The sequence below is a fragment of the Limanda limanda genome, chromosome 4 (assembly GCF_963576545.1).
Source record: "Limanda limanda chromosome 4, fLimLim1.1, whole genome shotgun sequence".
NCBI classification, from domain to species: Eukaryota; Metazoa; Chordata; class Actinopteri; order Pleuronectiformes; family Pleuronectidae; genus Limanda; species Limanda limanda.
This window is the reverse complement of record NC_083639.1, coordinates 4934801-4957441: the sequence shown is the minus strand read 5'-3', so window position 1 is coordinate 4957441 and position 22641 is coordinate 4934801. Positions and strand designations below refer to the sequence as shown.

At 40.7% G+C, this 22641-nt stretch overlaps 4 protein-coding genes across 5 annotated transcripts; 1 reads left to right on the top strand and 3 right to left on the bottom strand.

Moving 5' to 3' along the window:
- Nucleotides 1-1909: 1909 nt before the first annotated feature.
- Nucleotides 1910-9970, bottom strand: rbm5 (RNA binding motif protein 5). Of its 2 annotated transcripts, none has more exons than XM_061068974.1 (25): nucleotides 9845-9970; nucleotides 9581-9626; nucleotides 8687-8867; nucleotides 8427-8585; nucleotides 8223-8292; nucleotides 7744-7817; nucleotides 7041-7124; nucleotides 6709-6769; nucleotides 6271-6336; nucleotides 6024-6184; nucleotides 5767-5864; nucleotides 5543-5630; nucleotides 5391-5453; nucleotides 5109-5175; nucleotides 4710-4810; nucleotides 4493-4610; nucleotides 4272-4363; nucleotides 4000-4164; nucleotides 3716-3859; nucleotides 3488-3610; nucleotides 3176-3358; nucleotides 3007-3081; nucleotides 2799-2899; nucleotides 2549-2678; nucleotides 1910-2439 (listed from the first exon to the last, which is right to left on the bottom strand). In XM_061068974.1, exons 2-25 carry the CDS (start codon nucleotides 9595-9597, stop codon nucleotides 2314-2316), a joined length of 2547 nt encoding a protein of 848 aa, XP_060924957.1. In that variant the 5' UTR covers nucleotides 9598-9626; nucleotides 9845-9970; the 3' UTR covers nucleotides 1910-2313. The 2 variants fall into 2 exon arrangements, with proteins under 2 accessions (XP_060924957.1, XP_060924958.1); XM_061068975.1 differs by having other exon boundaries at nucleotides 5391-5450.
- Nucleotides 9971-12415: 2445 nt separating this feature from the next.
- On the bottom strand, nucleotides 12416-13795 carry brk1 (BRICK1 subunit of SCAR/WAVE actin nucleating complex). Its single transcript, XM_061069648.1, has 3 exons — nucleotides 13617-13795; nucleotides 13058-13140; nucleotides 12416-12950 (listed from the first exon to the last, which is right to left on the bottom strand). Exons 1-3 carry the CDS (start codon nucleotides 13765-13767, stop codon nucleotides 12924-12926), a joined length of 261 nt encoding a protein of 86 aa, XP_060925631.1. The 5' UTR covers nucleotides 13768-13795; the 3' UTR covers nucleotides 12416-12923.
- Nucleotides 13796-14526: 731 nt separating this feature from the next.
- LOC132999687 (glutathione peroxidase 1-like) lies at nucleotides 14527-16136 on the bottom strand. Its single transcript, XM_061069428.1, has 2 exons — nucleotides 15808-16136; nucleotides 14527-15078 (listed from the first exon to the last, which is right to left on the bottom strand). Exons 1-2 carry the CDS (start codon nucleotides 16030-16032, stop codon nucleotides 14728-14730), a joined length of 576 nt encoding a protein of 191 aa, XP_060925411.1. The 5' UTR covers nucleotides 16033-16136; the 3' UTR covers nucleotides 14527-14727.
- Nucleotides 16137-17661: 1525 nt separating this feature from the next.
- On the top strand, nucleotides 17662-22382 carry p4htmb (prolyl 4-hydroxylase, transmembrane b). The gene is made up of 9 exons (XM_061070547.1): nucleotides 17662-18072; nucleotides 18162-18243; nucleotides 19400-19590; nucleotides 19700-19796; nucleotides 20053-20215; nucleotides 20698-20883; nucleotides 21143-21233; nucleotides 21412-21535; nucleotides 22162-22382. Exons 1-9 carry the CDS (start codon nucleotides 17662-17664, stop codon nucleotides 22380-22382), a joined length of 1566 nt encoding a protein of 521 aa, XP_060926530.1.
- Nucleotides 22383-22641: the final 259 nt, after the last annotated feature.

Genomic DNA, 22641 nt, shown 5'->3' with positions numbered 1-22641 from the left:
TTGCACACACCCACGTTCAAGCATGACAATGAACTCAGCATGTATTCTGGGCCAGTACACCATGTTATCATTACATTACATGCAACATGTACAATACCCTTGACATGAACTATTCAGCTTAAGGAACCAAAAGTCATTTAAGGAATATCAAGTCAATATCATCAATATGGCTGATTGTGCTTTCTATCCATGTTAGATCCGGAGTACGGACTGAAATTAAAACCTTAGTTGTTTTCAATATTATAAAGTAAAACATCCGTGTCAAATCTTCACATGTGGTAAGACACACTGCAAGTTTATACCATGTCTGTGTCCTTCTATCTACAAATGCAGTTGCTGGGAAGTGTGTTAATAATTTAATTTAATGAGCTGAGTAAACTCCTGGAAGTTCATCCACTCAACTCTTCATTCAAAGTTTAAACAGTTCCTTTTTAAAAGCACTTAAATCTGAAAATTCAAACTACACAGATTATTCTCAATTAACTTCAAATCTTTTTATGTACAGTATCTGCTTCGAATGAACAAAACATATATATTATATTAAGAAAATAAAATGTGTGATATAGTTAGTGCACCAGCAGACTACAAGCTGGATACTGATGCTTTGCACACATTGGTGAAAATCCGCTGAACAGAACATTGTCAAGTTAATGATCACTTTCACAATTTATTATGAAGAGTTACGTAAGCCCATTCATAAAGAGAGGGATCCAGCTCATCTTATTCAATCTGCAGATGGATGTATGATTTTTGTGATATTTCGGAGAAAGCATGGGGTAATAAAACAGCGGAGCTCCAATCTATGACCACAGGAATCAAGGTGTATTGCTGCAATATATTAATTTAACAAGAGGTGGACGTGAAGTTCAGAACATTTCTCCCTGAGAGGTGGAAACATCAGACGACCTTCAAGTCCATGAAATGAACCCATGGGACTGTATAATGTTTCATTGTGTTTATAGAAGGACTTCCAGCACAGAGACATGCAAACTGACCACCTCTTTGAATCAAGAAACAATATTATTATCATTTATTACATAACTCACAGGCCTAGACAAGTGTTTACTTGATAGTCTGACAATGGAAACAGAGTATCTCATAAATAACAGCCTTCGTTCTCCATTTACAGGATGCTTCAAATCCTCTTCATGAACAAAGAGATAGACAAGGTCCTTGAACTCAGGGGGCAATGATCTCTTCAAAACAACAGATACACTAGAGAAGCATGTGTGTTTAAACATGGACTCTGAATATACGTTTAAGATTGCAGTTTCAATCTGAAAAAATTAGATAGTGAGCTTTTACTAATTAAGATTCCATATTTAAACAGTCCTGAGGCCAAAGAGCCTTTTACATACGCCCTCTCCCTCTTGGGTCTCTTCTCCCAAAAAATGACAGTAGTAAACTGTCATACCTTTCAAAACCCACCTTTGCATCGCTGCTGTTAGTTAAATTATGATGCCTGCCTTTTATTTCAATGTGTGGTAATGATATGTACCTTATATTTATCGTTACTCACCATCGTCTACTTTTTTAAATCCTATGTACTTTAAGCAGTGTTAAAGTGCTAAAAAAAACGATGGTGTTATTATAGCCCACTAATTTTCAACAGGTAATTTGTTGTCGCTCTTCTGTATCTTTTGTTTGAGCAGGTCGTTACCCTTCAAAGTATGTTGCCCAATCTTTTTCCATTTACAAAGGGTTTTTACCTTCAGGGTATTTAATTAATACAAATTCCTCACACCGAGTGAAAGTACCCATCATATCCCCTCTGCTTCTTCAAAGAGAGCATTTTATCAACTGAGGTTCTACATTTTCTGGCCCATCTATATAGTAACATTTGCAATCATTGATAACAATTGTTTTATAATTCATTTAGTGTATGATAAATATAATCCACACCAGCAGGTAATCTCTTATGGAATTTATTTTATTTACAAACAGAAGATTTTGTATAAACTGTACAATTTCTTTAACATGCTGAGACAAAAAAAGGCCTTAACACAGAGGAAATGCAAAACAAACTCTAAACTAGGGATGTGAACTTACTGTGCATATATACAACTTATAAATTATGTGATTCACATTCTCGATATGTCTAAATTAGAGATCATTTCTATTGCTTGGATCCTGACATTAAGAGGCATGATCACCATGGATCATATAAGGAGTTAAATCATTTAAGGAGATCATCTCTTCAGCTTCTGTGGCATTTCTTTTGTCCTAGTAAATGGAGAAATGGTGGAGCTCAAGTTCAGAAATAGGCAAATCATCTGCAGGCCATGGCGATATGAAGAGTTTGGGAAAAACGACTCATTCCAACTCAGTGAAACGAGCAAACATGGCTTTGCGGACTGCGTCTTTATAAGTGTCAGAAGCAGAGAGGGTGTAGTTGGTGCCTTTGGTGCCGAGCCCGGCTCCTTTTGTTCTCAACTGTGCCTGAGAAGGGAAACAACAAACTTCAGTACTTCGTAGGGATCTATACCGTTGTTAGGGATGATGGGTACTGGGTACACTTTAGGCACAACCAGATCATTGTTGTGAATACCTCAATTGGCGCAGTGATGCCCTGTTGGTTGCGACCAAGTCCTTTTCCCTCCTGCCAGCCCATGGCCTGCAGCATTTTGTTCCCAATGTTGTCACTGTTGAGGCCGTCCTTCGTGGGCTGCTCATAGTTACTGCACAGGAGAAAGGGAGTTTATTTGTTTTCAATATAAACATAAAAAAAAGATTACAACTTGAGCCCTGCAAGGACTGAGTATTAGTACTTTAAAAAAAAAAAACATGAAGTTGCTTACATGACTGGTGCCGGCTGGCTAAACTTCTTCTTTTTGGGGGCCGGTGGTTCTGGAATGCCATATTTTTCTCTCCTCTCAGCAGCTCGGTCTCTGTACTTCAGCTAAATCACAAAAAGAATAAAAACATTGTGAATCATTAATTGTTGTCACTTTGAAAGAAGAACAAAGTTACTCTCTAACAGCTCGATGAATCCATATGGGGACAAACCTCAGACTCTTTCCTCTCCAACTCTTCCAGCTCAGCTTCGGTCATTTTAGATCTGTGGTGAACCTCCAAGTTTTTCTAGAAAGAACCAGTTAAAAAAAGATGAGTTTCTCGTGGTTTTCCTGACTTGACCCTTTTGATTCTCCCATTTCAGGGAAATGCATGGTGTTACCTTGTGGAGGTCAGAGAGTTGCTGATGACGAGTTAGACTCTCTTTATTGGGAAACTGTCTCCTACAGAGCAGGCAGGCCAACTTGGACCAATCTGTCAGCTTGTCATTGACTCCGTCCCCATCAGGCTCTGCTCCGCCCTCCTCTGGATCGCTGTCTCCACTGTAGGCTGCCACGAGGCCACACTGACCACATCATAGATAAACAAAGGTATGCATAAATATCATTAACAGATAACAACCTGGATATAACAGAAAATATTTCCAATGAAACTAGAATGGCAAAGCTCAGGTTTTGGAATGAGTGAGTCTCACCTTGGAAGAGTGGGCAGATTGGGCTGAGTGGGCTGAGTGGGCTGAGTGGGCTGAGCTGGTTGGTGTCTCTTCCTCAGCGCTCCGTAGCACTTCTGGCATGAGCCTTTCTAGACCTCCTGCCTGCTAAAAAAAATACATACATACATACAATCAATACATTTGCATTGGGCCTGAGGCATACATTTCCACTCTGACCTTCTTCCTACATCTAACAATGTAGTGGATTACCTTCTTTTCAACAAACAGTGTGAAGCCAGCATCAGCAGCTGCGGCCTCCTTCCTCTCTTCGTGACTAGTGGGATTATAGCTGCCCCTGAAGTTATCTTTCTGCTTGTTGAGACTTTTAGCCCACCGCTCCATGTCTTTAGCAATCTGAAAGAATTAAGCAGATTTAGAACAGGAAGTTATACCCTAAAGAAAATAATTAAAATACGCTCCTCAACTATTCAGAAAATGCTGAAGAGCAGAAGCAGTAGAAGGAACTATGTGGTGAGGTGGGTTTATGATAATACCTGCTGAGCAGTCTTGCTTTTGGGCTTTTCCTTTTTGTCTTTGCCTTCTTTGCCTCCTGCTGCACTATCATTTGGTCCTGCATTTGGGTCAGTTGAGGCAGGTAAGTATGTCTGCTTCTCACCGTCCCAGTACAGATACTGCTGGGTCTGAGAGTTGTAGTAATACTGAAAAGATACAAACAAATACATACAGAATCAATATGAATTCCTGACAAACTGTCACCATTATGACAGTAAACGAAGGAGTCCCATAGCGGTTAATAACTACTTACATGTGTGTTTGGGTCATAGTAGAGGCCAGTCTGAGGATCATAATAGTAGCCAGAGGACTCATCATACTGATAGGTGGATGTATCAGGGGCAGCTGTGAATTATACAACATAATATCATTAGCAAGAAAGAAAACTTCTTCTGAGTTATACCACAAGCTCATCAAGTATCATCATGAAACAGATCCCAGTGAAACAGAACAGATTTTAAGTGGTCCTCATACCAGTATTGCCTTCAGCTGTCGGTCCAGTTATTGTACTGGTTCCAGGTGCTGCAGATTCATGGCCTGAGAAATGTCCTGTATGGTGTTTGCCCTCCAGTTGCTGAGCAAGTGTCAATCCCTGCAATGAACCATATTGTTATTTTAAGACTGTTACACTATGCATTTTTAAAACTGTACTATAGTGTAAATACAGAATTAAACATCATGTGGGCGTTACCTGAACAGCAGGGTGTGAGATCATGTGTTGTTGGTAGACTTGTGCACCCTGTGAGATCACTACTCCAGCTGCATTTGGAAGCATCTTCACCATTGGCGCAGCTAAATGAGAAATTCAAAGCTCTTGTGAATCATTTTTCAAATGCTTAAACTCAGTGTGCAGAGAAAAAAAAAATCATATTATATAATTCCAGCAGACACGATTCTGTGCTTGAGATGTATCTACTTTAATATAACGGTGTTAGATGTTCCAACACTGGTAATCTGAGTTATGTATCCCCACAAAAAGCACGAGAGGACTATACCCTACTATACACTACCTGTAGAATGTTCTTATTTTTCCAATACAAACACTTAATAAATCTTAGTGACCTCTATGCTGCATTAAAGCATTACATACCTCCTAGAATTCCATTTCCCTGTGAGGTGCTGGCTCCTGCTGCTTGCTGGTAATATGTCTGGTACTCCTATTACAAAAAGAAATTTGAAATACAATTATTCGTTTTCAAGTGGTAGAGGTATCTATTTAAAAAATAGTCAAGTACAGGTACAACCTTGTGTCTCATTACTTATCAGTACTATAGTGGTAATTTTAATATATGCACCAATAAATAACCTTTTTTCAAAGTTATCACAAATGATTTACTCAAGCAAATTGTTTAATCTTTTTTCTTCTACTAACCTGTGACATTGGAGTGTAGCCTTCTTGCAGGTAGCTGTACTCAGACATGCCCTCTTGGCTCTGCTGTGGCAGAAACGAAATCGGGCATTATGATTCTGTGACATTAGCACCAGGAGATGATTGTTAACCAGATGCTGAAAACACAGGTCTACCTGACTTGAGGACCATTGGGCTGCAGCGATGGCGGTGCTGGCCACAGAAAAGGCACTGACACGATTCCCATCAGGTAGTAAAAGATCCCTAAAACAAGAAAGATAGTGTCAGAAATCTAAAAAAAAAAATGTGTGGATTAATCTCTCCCTTTATTGTAATATAAAACAAGATATTTCAATAACAGATGAAAGATCCTTTTACATAAAACTATTGGTATACTTACTTTCTAGCACTCTTGGCATAATCAACCCCAATTGTTTTTCCATCCAGTTTTAGAGTAGGCTGCAGTCCCTGTAAGATGGTTAGCAGCTGAGAAGCCTCCTGTGAAAAGAAGTGAAAGCAAATTTTAAGTGAAATGCAGATCAATGAGGTGGTAAGCTTGAAAACCACTGCAAAGTTGTCAGTTTTTACTGAAGTAAATTGAAAATGTAAGAGCACATTGTGACAATGGTCACTTGTTGATGTTAAAAAACACTTTACCAGTGGAGAGGAAAGTTGTACAAAGGCAAAGCCTCTGTTCTGGCCCGTCTGCTTGTCCTTGATGAGGCGAATATTGTTCGATGAAAGATTAGCATAGGGTGCAATGGCCGTCATGATGGCTTCCACAGTTGTGACGGCAGAAATATTTCTCAGGATGATTGCTGTTCAGAACAAAAGTGTATATTTTAGAACAATTTACCTCTGACAGAAAGTGAAACATAACGTATGTAAAATAGCTATCTCTTACTGTCGCCATAGAAATCTCCACTGGATTGAGTTTCAGAGACTCCAGTATTACCGCTGTTTTCACTATCTGTTGAGAGAACAACAGAAGTAAGAGGTGCATTAACATCAACTTCAGAGCAGTGGAATTAAAGAATTGGATATGAGATATAAGGTGATAAGTGTCAAATTTGTTTTAAAATGTTTTCAGTATCAGTTTGACTCTCATCAATTCCATATTTTGTGTTTTTCCCCCAAATTTGTGTATCTGTCAGGTAGAAAGGAAAAATGCATGCTTCTTTCCCAATCTATGCACTTTACCTACATCTGACAATGTCAACACTAAACAATCCATATCACTTGGTTTGCTAGGCCTTTGCAACGCCAAGAACACAAGCTTTGCGTTGCATCCCGGCACTGCTGCCTCAGCCTGCCAGTGGCCTCTTTATGATTAACTACTTACCAGCTTTGGCTGCTCCACACCTGAAGCACTTCAGCCTCCTCCGGAAATTGTACAGGCCACACTGCAAGTAACCGTTCACATCATTTTTATTATACACCTACTAAAGCCCTTCACAGTGCTGCCTCAGAGAGCAGACAGTCTATATTGGTGCAGCATACCATACTTACCTCGGACACAACCTAACCTTTACCGCTCATCAAAATGTAGGTTTAACCAAAAAAGTAAGCTGACAAAACTAACAATTGAAATTTAAAGACCTAATATGTGTGTGTTCGTGTAGTGGTTTGTAGCAATGTTGTAAGAAGGATGTGAGCATGAAACTAAAGACTTACAGTGTTGCAGAGCCAGTCTTCATACTTGTTCCTGGGGTGACTGTAGTGCATGTCCACACTTTTGCCTTGGATGGTCAGACGTTTCTGAAAGAGGAGGACAAATATCAACCAAGTGCTCGTGGTGAGAATTCATCTCATCAAAAGAGCAAAAAGTGTCGGAAGGGAGAGAAGGGGAAGAGGGACCCCATCAGATAGGCTTGTGTTAAAGACAGCCACATGATGTTTATGTGAGCATGATGTATAGAGGGTTCTCTAGGTGTTTGGGACCCGTGTGCCCAGACTAAGCTGGAGCAGAGTGTAGAATGTGACCCTAACAGACATGTATTGGCTTCCCACAGAAATGTAAAGGCAGAGAGTGACTGTTAAAAAAAAATCAAAAAATCTACTGAGGGCTCTATCAGCAAGGAAATGTGTTCTTTATCTTAAATGCAAATCCCTAATGGAGATGACCTCAATCTGACTAAAATCTGCAATTCTGATGCTACTGCAATTATTTAAACTAGTCAATATTCTTAAAAGAATAAATCATGTATAACCATCCTATATTAGTATACACATTTTTTTCTCTCTGTATTAAACAATCCATTTTTTTTCAAAAAGATCAATAGTTTCCACACTACTTATTTAATACACTTTGGTTGCTTTTTGGGTTATTTTTCAAGATCCCCAAGATTAAAACTAGACTTGGCGATTGGGAAGCAACCTGATTGGTCTCCATCCATCGGGTAGCATCTTGCAAGTGATAAAAGTCCACGAAGGCGAAACCACGGCTTATACCTAGAGACAGCATTCAAATATAGACGGGAGGCGTGTTAGTTAAGAGTCCATGGGAATATTATTCAAAGTCTTCCACAAACTGCTTCAGAACCCAGGCCCTTTTTGTACACATTGGGCCACTCCATAGGAGTTTTACCATAGCAAGAAAATCCTGTTGAATATCACTATTTGAAAGACACTCATCAAAGTGTGTGTCTACCACCTGAAATTTTCACACCTATTATTGCTTCTGTTACTTACCTGGGAAACGATCCACAATTAACTGAAATGAAAAGTCTGTTACGTTATTTGATCAAATTCTCTTAGTTGCTATAGGAAAATGGGTCTGAATAGAAGCAGCTTGGCCCTATGGTCAAAGACTGGGGGGAGGGAGGTTGGGGTCCGTCTTCTACATCTGGTTCTCACCTGTTTTTTTCTTCATCAGCCTGACATCCACTGGCTGGGGTCCCTCCAGCTGGTCAATGGAAAAACGAACCTAAATAACACAAAGATTGGACTTTCATGTTTTTATACTGAACCCGTCCCATTTAAAACGTCATCTGACAGCTAACAGAATGAATTGTTTGCACACATACAACAAAATTAGGCACAAAAAGAGTTCAAACTTACATCATCCTCAGTGACATGAGGAGACAGACCCCAGAGCATGATTGTCTTGCTCTTCCTCTCATCCCCAGGCTCCCTTCTGTAATCCTGCTCTGGGTAGTCCCCATCTGAGTGATAACCATCTTCTGACCGATCACTGTTGCGTCGTTTACGGTCTCTTTGCTTTAAAAAAAATCAAATCAATGCATCAGTTACATAATAGTGTCCTCAAAGAACAAAACATCATGGTCGATTGTATAGTCAGGACATGTTAAAATAACTACCTCTGGACTGTCTCTGGATGGTCGACGGTCTGCACCCTCATAACGATCACCCCGTCTCTCTTCCCCCCAGCGGCGCATGTTGTGATCACGCTCGGGATCCCTCTCTCTTCTATCACGCCATTCTGACTCATCACGGGGCGGGTCATTGCCATATCTACCGCTACGTTCTGTCCGACCAATCCTATTAGGGACAGCACAAAATGGAAAAGTAAAACATCAGCCCAACATTGTATTTTTTTTAACAGTGATGCAAGAAAATACTACTACGTAACGTCATCAAGCTCAACTACGCCAAACTTGACTAACATAGCACATAAATAAGCCTGTCTCAAATATTTGTATTTACATTTAGTGATTTTTGTAATGCGTATGGGGTTAAAAGGCATCTTGGACATTTAAACTGCTTTTTAACTGACACCAACATATTTCCAGAATTCAGACGAGATTGCAAAGTCAGTCGATATCGATTCCTCTGCCTGAGCTACACAGAAGTCACTGATTTACAGTTTTATTTCAACTTTTCAAATATGATGGAAATGTTCTTCCAAGAAAGAGGTGGCCACTTTCATAAGAGATATCCCATCAGGCGGCAGCACTTCTTTGAATGTGATGGATCAAATTTTACTTTACCAGAAAACGTTAACATCATCGACATGAAGGATAACTGCAATCATTATTAACAGGTTGGAAATAAAAATTATCTTTTTCTGTAGGATCCTACATGATTTGCATATTCGTTTAACCATTCAAATAATACAGAATTTAACTGGACCTTAATTGGTTTCCGATTGTTAAGAATACAGACATTTAGAATCCATCGCAGGACGGGTAGTGGAGCTGTAATCGTGGCTAACCACACCTAGCATGGCGACAGGCGCCGGAGCAGCTACTCACCTTTTATCGGCTCCCATTTTCCACTCGGCTTCAGCAGTCACACGACCTTTATAAATAAATAGTGTAGTTTACAATCATACAAATACCAGGTTTTAACAGTAACAACTTCATACACACGACACGAACCCGCTTACAGTCTAAGCATCTAGTTATTAATGCGCACGACGGGCCGGTTGTACAAACATGGACACGGGCTAACCTCCGCAAGAAGAAGCCAGAAGAAATGTCGGAAAAGATAAGCGGTCAAATGTGTCAGTAACTCACCAGTGTCGGTTGTTCACAGTGTTGTTGTTCAACTTTAATGTTTCAAAACGATACTGGAAGATTTAGGGACTGTGGAATTCATCTCACGCTCAAGGACTTTCGACAACACTAAAACGGCCCCTTCTTTGTCCCAGCATGCATTGCTGCAAAACCCGGTGCATCGTGGGAAATTGTCTGCCCCGAGTTTGCCTCGCGGGAAGCACATTAAATTTGGCCTTTTATGTGAACATTACCAGTAATATTAGGATACAATTATATAAAAATGGCTTTTTGGGTTCACATATTATTACTGATGCCTGCCACAGTTAGAGAACGACGCCATGTTACTCGATTACTGTTGAGATGGTCCTGACATTCCAAACTGAGGGCAAATAAATACACAGCCCGCCATTTTACTGTGCACATCGTCATGTATCTTGCCATGTTTGTACTGGGATTTGTGTAATTCACTATTTCAACTATTGGGTTTAACTTGTTCATGTGCCACCCTTAAATGGTTGCCTGAATTCCATTCCACCAATCCAGATGTATAATCAACAAAATGATACAATTGCCAATGCTTAAATTATTATAACCTGCTTATATTATACATTTATATCTATTTCATATGATGTGAATACTGGAATTCTACCTTTTCAATAACTTGCAGAGCTACAAAATGGAATATTCTGCCTCGCCTCTATAATGTAACACACTAATGTGTAAATATGACGACCTCTCCTCATTTCTGTTAGATATGGAGCATATTAAAGTGGTATTGTGCTGGCTGTTTGTTCGAAGGATGTTTCTGTCAAAAATAAACTTAACAAAAAAGAAACTGAGGCACCAATCTAGTTGGGTGGTACTCAGGCAATTAAAGAACTCCATTGTCCACGCTAAAGGATTTAGCCGCAGGGGAGGGCGAACATGAAACAGGAATTTTTTTCTGGCTAGTTAAGCTAACAATAACTAGCTCAACAAAATAAAACACGCAATATAACATATACTTAATGGACTGATCGATGCATTTGAAAATATGCCTTGGATTTACTTTATCCAGAGTTTTAGTATGGCTGGTTGCAATTGTTTCAGACTTACTATCGACATGTTCAGAAAGATGCTGATTGAAGAACATGATGAGGAAAATGAGTAGGTAATTCTTGGTCTTGATTCTGAGTCTGGAATATCTGATGCTGAGGACTTAGAACTATGTTCTACCCAGGATCCAAGCGTTGTGGATGTATCTTTGAATCCAGCTCTCCTAATTAAGACGGCTCCTTTGATGACATAGACTCATCAAAGGCTCCTTAATAAAGACTGGAACAATATGCTATAAAGGAATATAAGAAAGAAACACCCAGCCATGAATGAAATAACAGGGGTTTCCAAAGCTTGTGCATCAAACGGTTAATGCCATTAGTAGGCCATTTTGGATTTAGTGGCCATTTTGGCCATTTTACACTAGAGATGTATGTGTGTGTGTGTGTGTTTGTGTGCGTGTGTTTGTGTGTGTGTTCATCTCTGTTGCTCTCCACTAGAGCTGATAATCACATACATTTAGTTATTAAACGATGATGCCGGATAATGACTCCAGATTATTCTGCTCACTTTAAGACTGAAGTCCTGGCAAAAAGACACTGAGGCCCCAGTCTAGTTGGGTTGTACTCAGGCAATTAAAGAAGTCCATTGTCCACGCTGAATTCACGGTTGGGTAGATTTATTTTGCGGTTCAAAAATAAAAATAAACATCTGCTTCTTCTCATTCTCTGGTAAAAAATAAAAAACATTTCCCTATCTGGTGCTCCCCCTCATTAACACACCTGCAACCTTTAATGAGTCCTACCTGGTCTAGTGTGTAGTGCCCCCTAGTGTCTAAAAACATAAATCCAAATATAATAAGTCCTGGCAAAAAGACACTGAGGCCCCAGTCTAGTTGGGTTGTACTCAGGCAATTAAAGAAGTCCATTGTCCACGCTGAATTCACGGTTGGGTAGATTTATTTTGCGGTTCAAAAATAAAAATAAACATCTGCTTCTTCTCATTCTCTGGTAAAAAATAAAAAACATTTCCCTATCTGGTGCTCCCCCTCATTAACACACCTGCAACCTTTAATGAGTCCTACCTGGTCTAGTGTGTAGTGCCCCCTAGTGTCTAAAAACATAAATCCAAATATAATAAATAATATTGAACACAATATACTAAAGCTAATGTAATAGCTCCTACAAAAGTAATCATCCTTTAAGTCTTGCATATTAATGCATTACTTACAATATTACATGGTTAGATAAATATTTAGCAATAAGTTTAAAGAATGGTGTGAAGTCTGTAAACAATGTATGTTTATTCATATGGTGTTAACGCTGTGTACAATCTGTACAACAGAGCACGTTTGATATCCAGCTCTTGCTTGTTTTTAAGATATTGCACGTTTATCTGTCCTTATTATTTAGCTGTGTCTGTTTTCCTTTGCATATCTTTGTTTTGTCGAGTGTATTGAGCACGACTGAGAACTAGATTCTATAATCATATTTCATAGTATGTATCACCGCTTACGTAGAATACAATAAAGATTTGTTGAATTGGGGAACACGGTTATGGTTTAGCATTTATTACTGAATTTAAATCCCAAAACATCACCAAACATTTTACTGTACAAGCATGGTTCCTTAATAAAGATGACGCCACAATAACTTGTTCAAAATGGCACACAAGAATGTTCCTCTTTCATAAATCTCTGATGTGGTAATAGTGATAGAGTATACAACACAGACAGTCAACAAATGGTGCTGATACCAGATCCATGACGGAGCTCCATGTTTTTAAAACCAATTCTAATGGGAGTTATTTTTCATTTTGTAACATTGATCAATGTTTGAATTGCTGACGCCAAAGACTGACACACATATCTTCTATACAAATGCCTCATGAGATAAAAACAACACAAAACTCAAGCCATTTAATATAAAAAATGGTCCACGTGGTCCCAGAAAAGGAGGTGGAATCCAATCACTCAATCCACTGACTCAAGGGTGAAGGGGTAGGGTGAGATGGGGTGGGGGAGCAGGTAGCTCCAGGATGTTATGGGTTTCCATGATGACGTCTAGGTCAAAGTCTCTCCTTTTGTCACCTGGAATGGAGACACACAATTAAATGATGTTAAATTAATTTGATATCAATCGAGTTCAAATCACAACAAGGCACAAGATTGTTCGAAATCCAATGCAGGACACTTACTCTGGCCTCGATGTATTCGATCCTCCGCTCCAGCGCTGTCAGCTTCTCGTTCAGAGTGGCCAGACGGGATCGACACGACATATCTGATGGAACCAAAGTTGCATTTATTATTATTTGCATTCGTGGAGCAGCATGTGTGCACTGTCAACATCCACAGACAACATCCCTGCTGGTAACTCGCACCAGTGACTCTGCAGCTGCTGGGATAAACACACATCTGACAGCAGAGCAGGTTAGCGTTAGCAGTGGCTAACACTTAGCTTTCACATCACTCGACTGAAGAAGCCGATTGACTCGACTTCGACGTTTGGTAGGCTGCTAATATAAATTAAATCAAAGTATAATGCACTGCAACAACATACTGTCGGGATATATGTACGAGAACAAAACACAACTAGCCCGCAGATAGCGATAGAGCTAACTGCTAGCTGGGAGTGGCCATTGAAAAACATCAACACCAGTGCTAGCCACAGCTGGGCTAGCTCCGGCAGCTAGCTTGCTACAAACATTTATACGGAACTAAGCGTGTATTCCGCGGAGCTGGACGCCGGGAGCTCACCGAAGGAGTTCAGAAAGTCGGCGATTTTCTTGATACTGCTCGTGATCACTTCTATGTACTCCCGGTTGGCCCAGTCCTGGTGGATCTCTCTCTGCACTGGGTCCTCCTGGCCGGCCATGTTGGACGAGTCGCGATACGGGGTAGCGTTCATTCCGGGCTGGATGGCTGCGCAGGTCCAGGCAGGAAGGCGCAGACCAGACAAGTGTGAGAGCTTCACCAGCAGAAAGACTCATGTAGCAGCGAGAATACAGAAAAAAGAAGATATTTATTAATTTCGTTACACGTTTGATATTGTTTTGGGGAAAGAAAATATCATTTATAAATGCAAATATACCAATAAAGGACCCTGTTTTATTTATTCCTGAAAGACGTTTGACGATATGTGAATCTTATTTCCAAATCATCAAACAAAAAAGCTGTTAAAACTCCTGTTCCTCTTTTAAAATGGAAAATTAAAAATATTGTAGGGTACAATAAAGCACAAGCTGATTTTCATTTACATATTTTGCATATTGCCCTTATAACATAAGATGTCACGCCACACCTAAGCATCAATTTACGTTAAATAATCTATACTCGTAACCCAAGCCAGCAGCATCCCACCATTTATCTTAGTTCATAGTTATCTTAGACCTCATAGTTCTGCTTTATTCTAAATTAAGTAACTTGTAAAACATATGTATATATAAATACATCTTCCGGAGGTGACAATTCATGTTTAACACTCACCAGGTCTGTTCTAAATGTCAAAGTTACCCTGGTTAACCTCTCTGTAACGACGGTTGCCAAGCAACAAGATCTCAGATGTTACTGTTTCAGATTTTGTTCACTTAAACTTCACCTACATTTTCCAGATAGTCAAAAATGTTGAGATGTGTTTGTATTCAGTGAACAGACACGACGGCAGCAGTTTATATTACAGGAAACGTTTATTTTGTCAAGCAATACAGAAAATGATGATATGAGTTATACACAGTGGGTGAGTCAGGCTTTTACATCTTCATCAGAAACTCCCCTCACAAAAAGGCTTCAAGGAGTATCTTCATTAAGTAAACAGGCTTAACAACCACAGTGTACTGGACTCATATCACATTTTTAATAGATTGTTTATCTACTTGACCCTCCGGAGCAGCTCTTTAATATCTGACTCGATATCGATGGTGAGGAAATTTCTGCTGTAGCGCTTGTAGGGCTCTCCATCTGGGCCGACCAGGAACTTCTCAAAGTTCCAGGAAACATCGTTCCTACACACTGGACTCCAGATGATGAACTTTGGATCACTCATGAGAGCCATTGTATCATCACTGGGAAATGGCAGGCTGTTCTTCAGGAAGTCAAATAAGGGGTGCGCATCCTTTCCATTCACATCCACCTTCTCCAGGAGCTGGAACTTTGGTTCAAAGCCATTTCCAGGACGGATATACTTTAGACATTTAAGGATTTCTTCATTCTTGCAGTTCTCCTGTTGTAAAAAAAAAAAAATTAATGAAGAGCTGATGGACAGTGTGTGACGTTGAGCTTCTAGATGATTTTACTCAAATGAAAATAATGAGGCCAGTGTTCTGCTCAATTTTGAATAACTTTTGCTTTAGAGTATAGTGTATTTGTATGTACTTCACTTCAGACGATTACTGTATTTTACACAATTAGACTTCTGAGTGGTAAAAACTATATCATAATTATAATATATAAAGGCACAAGAATAGAATACTATACTAGAATATAATATGTGTTTAATCATTAGCTCTACTTCTACCAAATGCAACAGTAAAATGTTACCTTACCCCTAACACATTTGCCACGACAACACTGATATGAGCCACTGGAATGCACATCAATACTTAAAACGTTATGCTCTTAAGTAACCAACACTGTGTGGATGATAATAACACTAAAATAATAAAAAATAATACATGTAGTGAAATATCAAACATTTCATTGCAATGATGTATTCACATTTTTTGATATTTTATCTTTTACTTAAGGATGGATGTAAATACTTCTTTCAAGACCAAAGCTTGTACTGAAACCTCCTTAAATTCAACATTCATGAACAGTATTAGCTTTTGCTCGATAGTCTGATGGTGAGAGGCACAAAGGCCTTGGAGTCCTAAACATATCTGATCACATTGTAAATATATAGGATTATATACATCTGAATAATACCCTCTCATGGGGCCAAATTACTTACCTGATATCCAAACTGATTGCAGGGAACACCCAGAACAACGAGTCCCTCGGAGGAGTAGCGAGAGTGCAGCTCGTTCATCTGAGTGAAGTCCCTGGTTGTTGTTCCTCAGAGAGACGCCACATTTTCAACGAGAACAACTTTCCCCTTCAGGGCAGCGAAGCTGTAGGCTTCTCCAGACAGTAGCTTGGCGGTCAGCTCGTAAAACCTCCTCACATTTCCAGCCATTCTTCTGAGATTTTCTTCTGGTTTCCGGGTGAATTTAACGGAGACTGACTTCAGGAAATACACTTTTATTCAGGCGGTCCAAAGTCAACTAGTCCAGCCTTCACCTTCTTCAGGGGGCGGTGCACCACGTTTTTGTTTTTTTTCAATTGCTAAATACAAATTCAACAGACAAAACATTTACAATAACAAATGTATGACAATTTAAGATTCCGTCAATTTAATGAAAATTACATTAACATGCACAACCGCAAAAATTTAAAGAGTCAAATTCATAAAAAAAGTAAATAAATACAATTAATATGTGAATTAAATCTAATGTATCTTCTGTCTGGAAACTTAGTGATAATGTTGACAAATATTAATATAAAAGTAGGAATTTTCCGGTTTTATCAGTTTCAAAGGATCTAAATAAACTCACAATTCTTTAAACATTCATAAGTGAGACAACTTAAAGGAATGTTTCACTTAAAAATACATAAAATCTAAATGAAAGAAAATCATGTTCTCCATTTTGAGACCAAATCTAATGTTACTAAAGGTTAAAGCTGGCAAACCCAATTGTTATTTAATACCAAATTGTGAATATCCTTCCAAAACAAAGTAGAGAGATTATAACAGAGCATTGAATGTTCCAATGTTTGTATTTTTATTTGTAGTGTACGTTTTACAGAATGCAGATTTATTACAATCAATGTTGAACCAGAGTCCCAAAAATTCGTTACAGGGAAAAACTCATTCATTGTTTCATGAAAGCTGAGATATCAGTCTGATGTATTTTGAATGAAGGAAAAGCTGTTTGATGTTTGATAATATATCTCTTGGTAAGAATTAAGAAGAGAAAAAAAATGGTAATTGATTTAGAAGATCTTCGACATGAGCAATAGTCAAAATAGCTGTCTCCTACTTTCGCCATCAAAATGAAGCATGTGAGGCCACATACAGATTAGACTTAAATTGAGGATTTAGATTTATCAGACAGATCAGTGCAGTCTATACCAACAGATAGAACAGATGGGGGGTGGGGGGGGGGGGGGGGGGGGCTGCACTGCTCAGTGTTACACAGGACTGTGTTTTTGCTTTGGGTCACCAGGGGTCAGCATTGTACGCTGGGCAGACTGTTGCTGTCGAAGGTCGGGGGAAGATCCAGCTCCTTCGTTGGCGTTCAAACAACAGAATATAGGGTCACGATCGGTGTTGTTTTGTCACGTTAACACATGCACATCTCATTTTGAAGGATGATCTCTTCCCCTCGGCTTTGTGGAGCGGTTCTGTGAGAGGAGCTGCTGCTGCGCTCGCGGATGCGCAGTGCGCTTTGCTGCTGGTGCTGCAGTGAAAACAACACTGACACCGGCCAGTGTCTGAGGAGAGATTCATCCCATCCAGACGAGTCCAGGTCAGAGACGACTTCCTAGTTTCAACGAGCATATTTTTTTAAATTATGAGCAACCTGCGCTCTGTGTCCCTGTGCGTAAAGACGTCTCCAGGACTGGCACTGGCCTGAGCTTCTCCTCGAGGATTTCTCTTTTTAAATCAAACTTGATCTGTGGCTTCGGAGCATCCAGCGTTCCATTCAGTCCTTTTGGGGATTGATTACATGGACTTTGAGGAAGCACCGACTCCTTCCTTCCAATGACCGACGACCAGGAACCCTCAGACTCTGAGGACACCACCACCGAGTCCGGGAGCGCGACCTTGCCTCCGCACCTCCGGCCGCCGAGCGAGCGCCTCCAGTGCCACAAGAGCAGCGTGTGCTCCCGCTCCTACTTCGTGGTGGTGATGGTGTTTTTCCACGTTTACATCATTAACGTCATCGCACTGCTGTTCTACGTGCACTACATCAGCGGGCAGGACGACACGAGCCCGAGTCGCGACACCCCCAGCAGCGACCATCGCCACCAGCAGCACCAGCAGCAGAACCAGCAGCACCAGCAGAACCAGCAGAACCACCAGCAGCAGCAGCAAAACACCGAGTCCCGACTTCCGCCATCAAAATCTGAGTTCCTGCGTGATGTGTCCCTCACTAGGATCGAGGGGATTAGGGTGAGTGATGTGAGGAGGCATCATTACCACAATTTCATCTGACACACACACAAACACACACACAGTCACTTGTGTGGTTTCTCTCTCAGGTGGGACATGTCCAGACTGTGTCACTGGTGCCAGGCAAAGTGCACGAAATGCGGACCCTGAGTCTGAAACCTCTGCTGTTTGGTAAGGGCCATAATAATAATAACAAATGTGCTGCTCACCCACATCAGCCTCTAGTGGCCAAACAAGTTCCTTCATCTAGTGAAAAGCAGATCCATCACGCACTTACCTCTTCCTTATTTGCATCTTCCTCACTACCTATCTATAACCCCAAATACAAAGCCTATAGATTTGCGTGTGTGTTTGTTAAAATCAATTAAAGCTCTAGGAAACAGACCAATAAGTCCTGAGGCATCTCCTCCCCCTGCTCTGCACATGTGACCCAGTTAGGTTCTTATAGCTGAGAGAGCAGAGATACATCTATGCCTGGAAAACACACTTAGCCATGTATCATCCTCCTGCATGCAGTCCTTTTGTGCTCAAGAGTAATGATCATGTGCAAAAATGAAGTGGAATCTTTATAATTTATAAGGTTTCTGCAAGAGCTGTACCTGATTATCTTTCTTAGGGCAGCAGCTCATTGCTTATATTGGTTAGTGATTAATCTGGTGATGATATTATCTACAAAACCTCAGGAATGGAAAAATGTTCATCACAATCTCTCACATGCAGCAATCGTAGAATGTAAATAAAGATGGCGACACGTCCCAACTTACTCCCACTATCCAAAAATGAAGCCAAAATATCCCAGATACGAACGCTGCCATCTTGCATTATTTGATTCTATAAAAAAACGGGGAGAAACTTCACTATTGACAGCTGAGACTGACTTGCTATTCGTCCAGCACATGTATCGGCAACCCCTTGTCCATCCCTTTGCTACTTCCCAGGCTCTGGCTCCGAATGATGTAATCGGTACCAAATAGCAATGTTCATATCTTGGATATTTTGGCTCAACTTCTTGATAGTGGGAGGAGGTGAAGACGTGTCGTCCATCTTTATATAACCCATGTATGATAGGATCTCTATTGACAAGAGCTTCACTATGCTATCATGTTTGACAAAGTGAAGCAGCAAATTCCCCAAGTGGAAAAGTTTAAATCAGGAAAAGATATTTCTGCCTGAAATTAGTCCCTATTAGTTTGCTCTTATCAGTTTTAGGCTGCACAAAACTAGACTAATTTAACTAAACAAAATATAAAATTGGTCCAATACAATATAGCATCATGAGCCTCTCCTCTGTGGCTTTATCTCAGCTTGTCTCTGTTCCTCTCTGCAGAGATCCCTGAGTTCCTGTCAGACGCTGAGTGCCGTGTCGTGATGCAGCTGGCTCAGCTGAAGGGTCTGATGGAAAGTCAGCTGATGGTGCAGGATGGTCAGGAGGACCTGGCCAAGGAACTCAACCTCAGCCCAGAAGAGATCTTCAACCTTCTTGATATCAACCAGGATGGACAGCTGCAGCTCCGTGAGGTATATGTCGGTTAATGGCATGCTGAGGACAAAACTGAAGTGTGTGACGTGCAGAAGTTTGTCAGCTCAGAGTTGGTTAATTCATCCTGTCTTCATGTACCTCCAACAGATACTCACTCATTCTCGAGTTAGAGACGGGATTTGGCTCACGCCGGAGAACCTGCGGGAAATCTATGCCGGGCTCAAAGCGGACAAGGACGGTAACGGTGAGAAATCAACGTCAATTCTCAATTTAGGTTGCATTTTCATCGATAAGTGATGCTCTATATATGGATGCAGCATGTTATCAAAGTTAATTGACACCAACTTGATGTTCAAGGAATACTGGTTCTCATACTGGCCCAAAAAACATGGAATCTATTAATTAAAACCTTTTTATTTCAGCCATTAATGTTGATTTTTTTCGTCATCCAAAGCTTTAGCGAGGCATCAGAATTCCTTACATTCTCATATTTGGGGCAGGATTGCTTAGTCTGGAAGAGTTCAGGCTTCTGAGCAACGATGCCTTCCAGCGCTTCCTGCTGCAGCGGGGGGTGAAGCGGAGTCAGCTGGTGAGGAACAGCAGACACACCTGGCTGTACCAGGGCAAAGGAGCACACCAGGTCCTCCAAGACATCCAGACAAGGTTTGGAAGACACATCATTTGTTTCTGTGGTTCTGCATGTTCTTGACTTGGTATGACCCTTAAAGGGATAGTTCACTCATTACCCTCTCCCCACTATGCCGATGTTGGAGTTTCATTTTTTGCCTAAATGTCTGCTGTTATCCACACGTGATCCAGCTCCAGAGGAGGATATCAGAGGACCTTTTGGCTAAAAACCTGGTTATTGTTTTTAAGAAACGGTCACCATTTACTTGTTACATTAAATTGTATTGCATTTGGCTGCATTGCTGTATATCCCTTGAAGCTCCAAAAGTGTTTTATGGACTCAAACTCTTCCTCCACCCCTCTCTCTACTTAGTGGTGAGTAGATAATGAGTGAATTTTAGTTTTTGAGTGAACTATCCCTTGAATTATAAGGTACATAACATAATCTCTCAGAAATATTCAGTAATAACAGACTTTCCCACTTTGTATATCTTTTCCTCCATCTTACCCTAACACAGGGTGACCCGCCTCACCCGGCTCCCCTCCACATTAGTTGACCTCAGTGAGCCGCTCCAGGTGGTTCGCTATGAAGAGGGCGGGCACTACCACGCCCACCATGACAGCGGGCCCGTCTATCCCGAAACCGCGTGCACGCACACGCGACTCGTGGCCAACACCTCCACTCCTTTTGAGACATCTTGCAGGTGAGATCACTGAGCTGCACTGCGTTGTTAAATAATAAACAAATCTGTGAATGTTCAGATATGAATTAATCTGTCCACTGTGATTACTGAGCTGCGTAGTGACACTCCCTTGTTACAGCTGGCATGTTAGTTTGTGTTACTCTACATTGTCAGTTCAGAGAAATGTGCGTGCTCGTCACTTGTTTGCAAAGTGTTTGTGTGCGTGTGTTTGTTTGCACTGTAAATGTAGTGTCAATTTAAATCTGTGTTGCACACTTAGGTACATCACAGTTCTCTTCTACCTGAACTCTGTTGAGGGGGGCGGGGAGACCGCATTCCCTGTGGCAGACAACAGGAGCTATGATGAAGTGGTGCGTAATTGTTGTGTCGGTCTGGAGATGTGTTCAGAGAGCCCTGCTAAAGTATTGTGTACAAACTGTGCATGCCTTTCATGTCTGTGTTAGCTCCCCTTAGTTTGTCAGTGCGTGCATTGCATGGGCCTGACGTTACACACACCACTGTGTCGCTGAGTCTCATCGTGTCTTTTAGTCTCTCATACAGAACGACGTGGATCTTTTGGACACCAGGAGGAATTGTGACAAGAGTAACCTGAGGGTGAAGCCCACCAAAGGGACGGCCGTGTTCTGGTACAACTACCTTTCCGATGGAAAAGGTAGGATTCCAATGAGAACTTTACAGATCAATCACAACTGCAACAACACTGCATTTCAACAACTTCCCATTCCAATTTCACTCAGTGTCCCAACCTATAGATGAGACACCATGGATCCACTTGCTTCTTGTTACTTCTCTTGGATCTAGGGTTCAAATTGTAGCTTTATTTAGTTGTGCTTCTGGTTGTGGGTGTAGACGCGGCTTTCAATGGGCCTTGCACCCAAAGGCTGTGCAGGCAGCAGCGTTGTGGCCTGAGTGTGGACGGTGAAGTAATTATATATTTAATTTGGTCCGTGATGCTGGTGATAGTGAGACATCTAGTGGCATTGGACATCATTTATATAACCTTTAACGTGGCATTTATATGTCGTGCTGACACAATTCAGGCCCAGATCAGAAGCCAACAAATTAAATTATGTCAACAATTTGTGTTCAAGCCAATATTGGTTTTGTTAAGGATGATCAAATATAAAGAATAATACATTTAATCGCTTAAACTTATAGTCCAAATACATTCAGTGGTAAATAAGGAAAACAAAACATCTGTGTCAGCCATTTTAATAACCAGAAATTATACAATGGATGTTGCTAACAAAAGTTAACAGAGGTTATTTTCATCACTAGGTTGGGTGGGCGAGCAGGATGAATACGCCCTGCATGGCGGCTGTGTGGTCACCCATGGCACTAAGTGGGTCGCCAACAAATGGATCAACATTGACCCGGATTACCAGCGGCAGGCTCGCTTTCAGCATCTGGTATCACGGCAACCAGAGGAAGAGGAGGATGATGAAGGTCTTACTCTGAACTCGGACGTACAGAGCTCCAACATCCATCAAGACTTATAAATAGACCAAATTTCTATATATATATTTAAAAAAAATCTACCTAGCCTTCCTCAGTCCTGTGCACAATGTTTTTGGTAACATCCTCTGTGGCCAGTATGTAGAGACAAGATTTTTTCAGGGAACGAAGTCACAGCTGGTTTATGCAACTGTAAAGAGATGCTTTTGGTAAAATGTTGCTCCGATATTGTTATGCTGTTATTTTTTAATCAACTGATATTTCCCAGTGTAGGAATGTTGCACTAGAAACACATTAAAATAG

Bases quoted from the DNA above. Each gene is read 5' to 3' on its own strand.
- rbm5 (XM_061068974.1), bottom strand. The intron at 6,185-6,270 runs GTAAGAGATAGC...TGTTCTGAACAG, and splicing joins TGGAGATTTCTATGGCGACA to CAATCATCCTGAGAAATATT. The intron at 2,440-2,548 runs GTATTCACAACA...TTCCCTTCTCAG, and splicing joins GCATCACTGCGCCAATTGAG to GCACAGTTGAGAACAAAAGG.
- brk1 (XM_061069648.1), bottom strand. From the start codon at position 13,767: ATGAACGCTACCCCGTATCGCGACTCGTCCAACATGGCCGGCCAGGAG. The intron at 13,141-13,616 runs GTGAGCTCCCGG...TGGTTCCATCAG, and splicing joins CGACTTTCTGAACTCCTTCG to ATATGTCGTGTCGATCCCGT. The intron at 12,951-13,057 runs GTAAGTGTCCTG...TCTCCATTCCAG, and splicing joins TCGAATACATCGAGGCCAGA to GTGACAAAAGGAGAGACTTT.
- p4htmb (XM_061070547.1), top strand. From the start codon at position 17,662: ATGACCGACGACCAGGAACCCTCAGACTCTGAGGACACCACCACCGAG. The intron at 19,591-19,699 runs GTATATGTCGGT...TACCTCCAACAG, and splicing joins GACAGCTGCAGCTCCGTGAG to ATACTCACTCATTCTCGAGT. The intron at 20,216-20,697 runs GTTTGGAAGACA...ACCCTAACACAG, and splicing joins CTCCAAGACATCCAGACAAG to GGTGACCCGCCTCACCCGGC.